The sequence below is a fragment of the Marmota marmota genome, unplaced genomic scaffold (assembly GCF_001458135.2).
Source record: "Marmota marmota marmota unplaced genomic scaffold, marMar, whole genome shotgun sequence".
NCBI lineage: Eukaryota > Metazoa > Chordata > Mammalia > Rodentia > Sciuridae > Marmota > Marmota marmota.
Window position 1 is genome coordinate 983140 of NW_026000068.1, and position 10963 is coordinate 994102.

Below are 10963 nucleotides of genomic sequence, written 5' to 3' on the forward strand. Positions count from 1 at the left end.
GCCAGTCCTGGGGGAGGAGGGGCGGGGAGCTGGGCGAGCAGTATCCAATGTGGGTCCTGCCGTGAGGGACACTGGCCAGGCCTCAGGTCCAGGGGTAGGCAACACTGCGCCCAGTGCCGGGGGTGGGGTGGGGAAGAGAGTCAAGGTTGGCCGCTCTTCCTCGGGGACCTGGCCAAAGACGCGCCTGGGAAGCCGACTGCCGGTGTGGGTGGTGGTCTCAGCAGAGCTCTGCTCCGGCTGGGGAGCTGGCCAGCACCCCACCCCATGGTGGGCAGCCATCGAGTTTCCCAGGCCGTCCACAAAGGCTCACACTCCTCACAGGGACATCCGAGAATCCGGAGCTACCGTGTGCAGAAGCCCTGGAGGTAGACCCCAGGAGAGAGACCCCCAGGCCTCAGAAGAGTGCAGGGACACCCTGCCACTGGGGTCAGAGGTGTCCCAGAGGCGGGGACAGGGAGCTCTGGGCCGGGGAGAGACTGCTCAGGGAGGAGACAGTTCCCTAGTAGGGCTGGGAACGGGGAAGAAAATCTCCCAGAATGTGCAGGGAGAAGGAAGAGGCTGGAATGGAGCTCCGTGAGGAGAATGGCACCTCGGAGCTGCAGTCCCCTACTCTGAGGTCCCCACGAGTCCCCAGTCACCCAGGACAGACGTGCCCTCCCAGAGAAGAAACACACCTTCCGGCCACAGGTGTGTGTGGCGAGGACAGAGAACTACGCCCCACAGCCAGAGTGTGTTCTGGGTCAACAAGGGCACGGGTGAGGTTGGTCCAAGTCCCTCCTGCAGGTCCCCTAGGGGACCTTCCACAAAACACAGGGGCAGAGACAAGGTGCGGCCTGGGGGGAGAGCAGGATGATGGCCGTCCCAAGGCCAGGGCCTGGGGCGGTGGCTCTACTCTGGGAAAGCAGCACCTGCCAGGTGGAGTGACCAGGGCTGGACTCCCCGACTCCCGAGGCCTCAGTCCTCCTCCTGCAACAGGCAGATGAAAGGAGACTGGAGAAGACAAGGCAGGCGCCCAGCTGGGAGAGGGGCCCGCAGCGCAGCCCAGCCGCAGGACCGGGGACAGTGTGACCTGAGGGACCTCAGGGTGAGAGGGGGCACGCCCAGCTGGGAAAGGGTCCTCCACTTCTCCACCCCTACACAGGATGGGAGCAGAGCAGAGCACGAGGCCTCTGAACACGCAGCCCGCTGCCCCGCCACTGGACCAGCCAGTGCACCCCAGAGCAGACACCCCTGGAAGGGACACTCAGACTCCCGGGGCACCAGGCCTGGGCAAGAGCGGGGTGCCAGGACCTTCAGGGTGATGCGCAGTCCCTGCAAGGTCCTGGGGGAGATGCGCGTTTGGGTGAAGGGGGGGAATGGGAGAGGCTCCGTGGGTGCGGGGAGGCCCCTCACTCTGGGCAACAGGCCCAGGGCCGCGGCTGCAGGCTGGGAACAGAGGAGCACTGTGCTCAGGCTCGCCCGGTTCTGGGTCCCTGGAGCGGCTGGAGGTACTGCAGGCCCAGGTGTCTCACAGGCGAGGAGTCAGGGCGTACCCGGGGGTGGGTGCAGGAGTGCGGGGAGGGTACTGTGACCCTGGCCACCCAGTGCTGGAGCCTCCACTGACCGAAATGGGAGGTGGAGGCCAGAACAGTTTGGGGGCCTGGAAGCTCCTTTCTGGACACAGGGAGAGCGAGGCCATGTACAGTAATCAACAGGCCTAGGGCCCAGGGCTGGAGGGCAGGGCTGGACAGACGCCGAGGCTGGGAGTCATCAGTCATCCGCGGTCACCAAAAGCAGAATGGCTGAGATCACCAGGAGAGGCACAAGGACACCAGAACCAGGGAAGGGTCCCCTCAGGGCACTCGGCACAGGCTGCTCTGAACTGTCAGACCGCCAGGGGTCAGCAGCGGGAGGACACAGCCGTCGGCACCACCGGCCTGCTCAGGGCTCTCCTGGGGCTGTCGGGAGTCAGTCCCCGATGGCGAGTCTCACCAAAAGGAGCCCAGCGTTTACACTACTGTGGGGTTTAAAGTGACTTGAAACAGCAGCTTTTGCCACGCTGTCATTCTTTTGCTGAAAAACTGACCCCTTTACTTTGGGAGGGTCTCAGTGACACAAAGCTCATTCAGCCACGTCCTCTGCCACAGCATCGGCCTGGTCAGGACTGCGTGGCAGGGAACAGTGCGAGTAGTCCCCGCCCTCCTCGTGGCACTTCAGCCGCGATGCCCATCTGCCTCTGTGGTTCACTCCCGGCTCTCCCTGATCCCACCAGTGCCCCGTGAAGGCGCTTTGGCCAGTGCTGCCTCTCTGTCCCCTCCTCGTTCCCAGGAGCACCCCGCTGAGCCCAGCACACCCAGTGCTTCCACAGGTGCTGGGCACAGAGGCCCAGGGCTGCAGGGCAGGAGGTCCCGGTGGCACAGTGTGGCACGTGCCGGTGCAGGACACACAAGCATGCCCCCCCACACACACACACTTGACCCTAGCACACGACCGGAATCCACACTCACACAGAATGAGCCTCAGCCTCCAGGTGCCAAAGCTCTCAGGAAACCGTCGCCACAGGAGTCTCAGGCGCCTGCCGGGGAGCACTCTGCACACACGTGTCTTGTGCGGATGAGAGCACCCTGGATCAAGGCTGGTGGAGAGCAGAGAGCTGCGCAGGGTAAGAAGCGCCAGCAGCCCACGCAGGACCAGAAGACAGCCTGGTGTCACGCAGTGGTGCCTGGTCCCACAGAGCAGAGGGCCGGAGGGCGCGGCCAGCGTGGGTGGAGATGGCCTCCGGCCTCCTGCCAGGAGCCCAGACCTTTCACCACCAGGCGGGGCTCTGCGGGCAGAGGGGCTTCTCTACCAAGCAAGCAGATGCCAAGCTCACTTCACGGTCAGAGCTTAGAGGGCATCAAGATAGAGGTGGCCCCGGAGGGGATTCAGAAACCCAGGAAGGCAGGGAGGGATGCCAAGCCGGTGCGATCAGCACCAGCTGCCGGGCACCATACCCACCTGCCCACAGTGGCCCAGGGAGGACCCCCGGCACCTGGCCATCAAGTATGACTGTGCTGGCCAGTGGCAGCGTGGCAGACCTGGGCACCGCAGTGGCCATCTTTCCCCTATCGTGCTGTGCATTTGACCATGACCAGGGGCACCTGAGCTCTGAGGAGGACGCTGGTTCCCTGTGCCTCCCCTTGGGGCCAACGCTCCTGGTCAAAATGCAGGCCCTGGAGAGCAATGAGGGTGGGTGCCCCACCTGAGAGGCAAGGGCCACAGTGCACATGAGCCGCGTGGCTGCTTCCAGACCTGATGCCCAGGGCAGATGGTGGCCCTCCTGCCCACACCTGCATGCACCACCATGTCCCGCCTTCCAGGACCCGGACTCTGCCATGCCGGTCCCAGCAGAGGGGTTGGTGTGGGGCTGGGATGAGGAAGAGCAGCCGGGGGCCTCAGGTCAGGTCCAGTTAAGGGCAGTGGCAGGGATTCAGGTGAGACCAGGGACATGTTCTCCACAGTCCACGCCGGGCCTCTGTGGGAGGGACCACAATCTGTGCACGAGGCTGAGCCCTGTTTCAGTGTGTAAAGGATAGGGCCAGCTTGGGTCAGCACAGCACGGCGAGGACTCCACCACAGAGCTGGTGCCTGATGCGCAATTCGGAACCTGGGCGAGACTGGGGTCCTGTGCCCCCGTGGGGCTGTGCTGGCTGAGCCTGCAGTCAGCCAGAGCCTTGGGTGTCTTCGCTAGACTCATAGGATGTGGTGACCCGTACTTCCGCCCACTCCAGTGAGCCCCAGTCACAGGCCGTGGCTGGCCCTGTCTGCCCCCACGCCTCTGTACTCAGACCTGGCAACGGCCCTCCCAGTCCACTGCACGACGGCAAGTCCAGGCAGGGGGCCCCCCTGAGCAGGAGCCTGGTCACTGTGTCACAGGGTTGGTCTGTTCAGGGCCGAGGGTCCAGGGAGAGCTCTCCACTGGCAGAGCCACGGCAGTTCTGCAGCAGAGGAGGCTCCACCACCGTGGCAGAGGGTCTCTGTGCTCAGGGATGTGGGACAGTGGCCGTGTGGCTGCAGAACCCTGAAGCAGCAGCCTGAGAGCAGGACCAGGCAGGGGTGCAAGGAGCAGCTAGTCTCAGAGGAAGTAGAGGGAGGTTGGCGTGACCTGGAGGGCAGCCTTGGGGACACAGGCTAGGGGGGAGAGGGACGCTTCCCCACGAGGCGGATGAGCTGCTGTGACCATTGGCACAGATGTCTGCGGAGCCTCCCCATGCGGAGCTCCGCTCAGAGCCACTTACTTCCTCCACAAGGCCAAGGGCTGCTCAGGCTCCTTGTCAGCAGGTCCCAGGGAGGCCACCAGTGCGAAGGGCCAGGCCAGCAGCATCATGAAGGCGGCAAACAGGAGCCGGAGGGGGAAGAGTGTCAGCGTCATGAAGGCCACCTGGGAGGGGAGAGACATGTCATTCCGGCAACACCGCCACGTGGGGACACTGGGCCTGCCTGGAGCCCCACTGCCCCTCCTGAGCACAGCCCTGAGGGCCCAGGTGGGGACGGGGCCCTCCCTGCACATGGCACCCCAGCAGGAGGCCCCACGAGCGACAGAGCTGCTCCCCAGGGCCTTGGGGGGCACAGCCTCTTGCTCCTGGGAATCCCTGGGGACCCAGCAAGCCAGCCTTGTGGGCCAACGGGAACAGCAAGGGTGCTGGTGGGAGATCAGCGAGGCCATGCAGGAGGAAGGGCTGGCCAAAGGCGCGGGAGGCGGGAGCCAGCCTGGGGCCCGGGCAGTGGAGGTCACGAGGGTGCAGCTGAGGGCCCAGGTGGCAGGCTGGGCCCCGTGGTGGACTCTATGTTCTCACGATGCTTGGGCACCTGGGGCGCACTGCACACCCAGCGCCCCTCTATCCAGTTGGCATCTAGGCTCCTGCGTGCACGTGGCCGGGGCTGCCTGTTGGGCAGTGCTGCAGCACCAGCCTCCTTCCCCCGGACGGTGGCAGCCCACCTCCCCAGAGGCAGGCATCATCCACCACCCCAGGACGTGGCTCACCGTCCTCTGCACCCTGTGGACACTGGTGGCAGGCTGGTGATGGCCCTAACCAGAAGGAACTTTCCAGCCCTGGATCCTGAGTGGGGCTGGATCTAGCAGCCCTGCCCACTGCGTCCAGGGAATATGCTTGAGGGCACTGACTCTGCTACTGCAACCCCTGGGTCACAGTGCCCTGAGCGGACAGCCTGGGGCTGCCTGTCCGCTGTTCCCAGGCGGAGCAGGCCTGTGACCTCCTGTCACCACCTTCTCTCCTGGTAAGGTCGCCCCATGAATGGCCCCTTCCCTGTCCCCCTGGGGTCTCCACCACTCCGTGGTTCCAGGACGGTGTTGGTCTGGACTTTGCTTTCCTCGGGTGGACTCTGGTGTTATGGCTGTGAGGAGACCCTTCCCCAGGCCTCAGCAGGTCTCCTGGTCCCACCGAAGTTCCCCTCTTCTGAGGGTCTGCTCTAACCTGCAGCCAACTGTGGCCCAAAAACAGATTCCAGAAGTAACAATGGTGACCTCGTGCTGTCCTGCTGTCCCCTCAGGGTGGGAGCCAGCCGCAAAAGTGCCAGTGGCCTAAAGTCTGAGCACCGCTGGTGATCAGACGATGAGATGGACTACCGTGGAACCTCAGAGCTGGGGCTCAGTCCTCGGTACACAGTGAACCCTGTACAGTGACCCTCCTCCCCCAGCATACCACGTGGCAGCTCACAGGGGCGAGGACAGTGGGAGGCGTCCTGAGGGTCTGCATTCACACTAGCTGATCCGCTGATCTCACCCCAGGAACGCAGAGCGGAGTCACAGCCCCTGCAGGGCTCGGTCAGACCTGCGGCCAGGGTGAACCAGAGCCCACGGCACCCACAGCCACAGTGACACACCCATTGATGCACAGTGACACACACCCACTGACACACTCAGTGACAACACCCACTGACACCCATACAGTGACACACACCCACTGACATAGTGACACACACCCATTGTCACACAGTGACACACACCCTCTGACACACACACTGACACCCATACAGTGACACACCCACTGACACACAGTGACACACACCCATTGACACACAGTGACATACACCCACTGACACCCACACAGTGACACACACCCACTGACATACTCAGTGACACATACCCACTGACACACCCACAGTGACACACACCCACTGACACACCCACAGTGACATCCACGCACTGACACACCCACAGTAACACACCCACTGACACACTCAGTGACACACACCCATTGACATACCCACAGTGACACACACCTACTGACATACTCATCGACACACCTACACAGTGACACACCCACACAGTGACATGTACACACTCACTGACGTCAGTCATGGACACACTGACCTGCACTCCCAGTGTGACACACGTACACACATAGTTATACAATACACATCCACTGACACACACAGACACCTTCAAACACACCACTGAGACACACTGATACACACTGGCACACACGACCCTGCCGTCATCTGACAGACACTAGGACACTGGCCCTGCATGTGAAGCTGGTCCAGGCACGGGCGACAAAGCCCAAGCCCTCCTGAGCCCGTCCCTCAGGGCAGCCCCCATGGACCTGGGCCTGGCCGGACAGATAAGCAGGCGTGGGGGGCAGGTGGGGCCAGGTGGGACACGCGGCCAGCAGAGCCCTGGGTGAAGTGAGTGCCCTGCCATGTAGAGCCCAGCAAGCCCCACTCCTGTCCCGGGGAGGGCACTGCCACAGGAGCACTGTGAGCCAGGAGGCTGCCCTCTGGGCTGCGGGCCACCAGGCCGAGGTTCAGCACAGGCAAACAAGACAGGGTGGCAGAGTGGGGCCTGGACATGCCCAGACCACCACACGCTGGTGGCGGCTGAGACCACAGGCTCAGGCCTTCTGTACCTGTCCTCAGCCATGGCCAGGACCTCACGAGGACACCTTCTCCATCTGTCCTCAGCCCAGGACCTCATGAAGAGGCCTTCTCCTCCTGTCCTCAGCCCAGGACCTCACGAGGACACCTTCTCCACCTGTCGTCAGCCCAGGACCTCACGAGGACACCTTCTCCTCCTGTCCTCAGCCCAGGACCTCACAAGGAGGCCTTCTCCATCTGTTGTCAGCCCATGACCTCACAAGGAGGCCTTCTCCTCCTGTCCTCAGCCCAGGACCTCACAAGGACGCCTTCTCCATCTGTTGTCAGCCCAGGACCTCACAAGGAGGCCTTCTCCTCCTGTCCTCAGCCCAGGACCTCACAAGGATGCCTTCTGCATCTGTCCTCAGCCCAGGACCTCAAGAGGACACCTTCTCCATCTGTCCTCAGCCCAGGACCTCACGAGGACACCTTCTCCACCTGTTGTCAGCCCACGACCTCACAAGGACACCTTCTCCTCCTGTCCTCAGCCCTGGCCCAGGACCTCACGAGGACACCTTCTCCACCTGTTGTCAGCCCACGACCTCACGAGGACACCTTCTCCACCTGTCCTCAGCCCTGGACCTCACGAGGATGCCTTCCTCACCTGTCCTCAGCCCCAGGCCGAGGACCTCACGAGGACGCCTTCTCCACCTGTCCTCAGCCCCAGACCTCATGAGGAAGCCTTCTCCTCCTGTCCTCAGCCCAGGACCTCACGAGGACGCCTTCTCCACCTGTCCTCACCCAGGACCTCAAGAGGACACCTTCTCCACCTGTCCTCAGCCCCAGCCCAGGCCTCACGAGGAGACTGTTTGGAGATGGGTCTTTGAAGAGCCGATTAGGTAAAATGAGGTCACTAGGAGGGCCCTAATCCACTCTGAGTCCTTATGAGATCAGGACACACAGGGACAGCCATGTGAGGATATGGAGGAGACTGTGTCCAGGGAGAGGCCCCGGGGGAGCCAGCCCATGCCTGGACCTGCCAGGACTATAGACAATGGGTGTCTGTTGTCTGGCCCCGGGCTGTGGTCTCACCAGCGGGGCCAGGCTTATCAGCACAGTCCACAGGGGTCTGAAGTATCCCCAGGACAAGAGCCACGGGTGGGATGGCTCCTCTGCTGAGTGTAGGTGGACTGTCCAATGCACCAGAACACAGAGGGTCCCTGGACCTAGCAGACGCACCTGGCTCACCTCCCTCTGCTGAGGCCGTCAACCCCCACGTGCAAGGCGAGCGTGTAAGCAGTACCAAGCCACCCACACCACACCAAAGGGCAAGGCCTCTGCAGAACGTGGGGCTGCATGGGGCCTGCAGGGACAGAGCCCCAAGGTGCCGAGGAACAGAGGCCCCTCCATTTGCATGCTGTGCTGCTGTGGCACAGCCAATGAAGGGACCTTCAGAGCAACTGCAAGGACGGCCAGGGAGCAGGGAAGAGCAAGACAGGGTTCACAGCCAGGGAGGTGACCTGTGTCTCCCCTCTCAGGTGCAGAGGTGCGGGCCAGTACCAGGCTGAGACTGTGAGCCAGAGGCTGCACCACTGTCCGTGCTCCTCAGTCCAGAAACCAGGGCCGGGCAGCACGGGAGGTGGGAGGACGGCACAGGACACCACAAGGACAGAGGGCGGGTGAGGCCACAGAAGGGGCTCTGGAACAGGACAGCAGGTCAGAGCTGCCTGAACCACGCAGGCCATCCTGAAGGGGACGTGGAGGAAGGAGCAGAGGGGTGAGGCTGGGCTGCGACCCCCCGTGCCCACAGAGCGGGGGCAGAAGGTCCCACTGGGAGGGCGCGGCATGCCCAGGCAGAGAGAGAAACACTGCAGGGGTGGACTCATACAGGGCCCTGTGGCCAGAGAGGGCAGGGGTGGCCTCCAAGGGGGTAGGTGGCCAGACCCCAGGCCAGGCCTCCAGGGGTGGCAGGCGGAGGGCCACCTGGGCTGCAGTAGCCTGCAGGGAGGCCTCAGGCCTGGCGAACCCCTCTGCACCCTTGCGTCCTGGACAGGTGCAGGACCTGAAGACAACGCCTCCCATTGGCGTCCTCGGTGGGCCTCCTGACAGCCCTCAGCAGCCTAACTGGCAGCTGATCACCAGTGAGGCCCACCCTCCAGCACGGCCGTCCTTCAGGTCCCCTCCCCAGGGACGGTCACTGCCACCTTTCTCCTCAGCTCCTGCTGGATGCACCTCCAAGACACATCCACACCAAGCCCAAGGCAGGCCTCTGGCTCTTCCTTCCTGGGACCACTAGGGATGGCCGTGGCGGGCTGGGAGGGGCCCCAAACCTCCAGGACCCCCAGAGGGCAAGAAGTAACAGGGATGTACTAGGAGCGTCAGCGGGGAGGGGCCAGGGTGCTCCCGTCCACATAGGTCTGCAAGTGGAGGGAGTGGCACTGGGAGCCCGTCCTGCACTGCCCTGGAAGGCCACCTGCAAACCCTGAGGCCCCAAGAACAGGGCGGGGCTCCCCAAGTGCATTAGAGAGACAAGAGACCCAGGGCCGACAGAGGATACAGGGATAACCAGCTGGGATCCACCTGTCCCCTTTCGCTGTTACCATGAGTAAACATGGAGTGAGCGCCTTCTGAGAAGCCAGGTTTAGACCAGACACAACACGGAGAGAGAGGTCCTCCGCAGGCGTGGCTCAGGCAGAGGGCTCTGGGAGTTACAGCAATTCCCGCAGGTGCCCCTCGGCTGGAGCAAGGAAGCTGGTCCCTAGGAGACACCTGCCCTCCGGGCAGCCTTGCCCTGACCACCCCAGAGCCCAGGATGGCTGACTCTGGACCTGGCGTCAGAGCCTGTGCTGTGCCCAGCACCAGACGCCCTGATGAGACGAAGTGCGTCTGGTCCCTTCAGACACTACTCTCAAGTGGGGGTCGAGAGTTGTTTTCAGAATTAATTCTAAGAGTCGACTCACCGGAAGCAAAAGAGGAACCGAGAGCGCTGGCCCTTTCCTGCTGTTGTGTTCAACGCCATCTTTATTTCTGAATGTGGAAGTATGAATTTCACACTGCAGGATATCCTCTTTCTGAAATCACTTAAGAACGTAACGGCTCGTGGCCACACAGAGGTGACTGGCCACATGTGGCTCCTGGGTAGGCCTGGGTGGACGAGCCCGTGTTTCCTCAGGCTCACTCTGGAGCAGGCAGAGTCCAGCAGGGAGGGCCACTTCTGGCAAAGGCCATCCTGCGGTGCTGTGTGGCAGAGGGCGTCACATGGTAGGAGAAAGGAGCGCCCGACACTGGCACTCTAAGGTCTGGTGGCTTCATCTTCTCAGCAGCCATCTTAAACGGGCTCTGGCCCCAGCCGCTCCACAAAGACAAACCCCAGAGCACAGACTGCGGGTGCAGCCACACCAGGACAGCGGCGGGCACCGGGGAACAGGCAGAACGTTTTGTATTTTGGGGAGTTGGTGCTTCTTGTTGCGTGAGCTGCTCTTTACATAAACGCCTGGCGGACTTCACATCGGGTTCACCTGTTCCACTAACAGGTGAGCGTCCACCACTCCTTGGCCTCAGATCTCAACGGCATTGCGGCTGCGCCTCCTCAGGGACTTTGCTGAGTCCAAGCTGGCTGCTCTCGAAGTCACTTCTTAGTGCTCCCACTCAGATCTAAAATTAAATATAGCTCCCTAACACCGAGCTATTTCTTCTCTCAAACCTTAGCCAGTCCCACTCCCCAGTCCGTGCCATCTACCAGAGAGCCCTTGACAATAGTCTGAGCAGCGACCCGGAGGCTTCTCTCCTGCAGATTGAGGCTTAGTGACATGCTCTGAATGTGCAACCTACCTACAGTTTGCGTAGGGAACTGCATCAGAGCGACTTTCGTGGAGGGCAGCCTTTGCCACTTCAACACCCTAGAGGTGATGTGGCTGCTACGCAGGGCTCTGTGGGGCCAAAACCACTCTGGTCTAAGGCAAGCCCAAACCAGGAACCCTGCAACCACCGAACCGACTGGAATGCTCCACGCCAGACACAGGCTTCTCCCCACCCCGCTTCCAACCAGTTTCTGGGGCGCGATGGGGAAAAGTGTGACATCCGCTGTCGGGGGGAGAAATCAAGAATGTCCACGCTCTTCTGCCCTTTT

At 62.4% G+C, this 10963-nt stretch overlaps 1 protein-coding gene across 4 annotated transcripts in view; it reads right to left on the bottom strand.

Moving 5' to 3' along the window:
- Positions 1-9923, bottom strand: part of Lpcat1 (lysophosphatidylcholine acyltransferase 1) — a 36397-nt gene extending 26474 nt beyond the window's left edge. The window contains exons 1-2 of one of the 4 annotated variants that reach the window (XM_048813966.1): positions 9795-9923; positions 4257-4399 (exon numbers count right to left, since the gene is read on the bottom strand). In XM_048813966.1, coding sequence (XP_048669923.1) covers positions 4257-4390 — 134 coding nt within the window. In that variant the 5' untranslated portion in view covers positions 4391-4399; positions 9795-9923. The remainder of the gene's footprint in view (positions 1-4256; positions 4400-9794) is intronic. The other 3 variants (XM_048813965.1, XM_048813967.1, XM_015490443.2) reach the window with 3 other exon arrangements.
- Positions 9924-10963: the final 1040 nt, after the last annotated feature.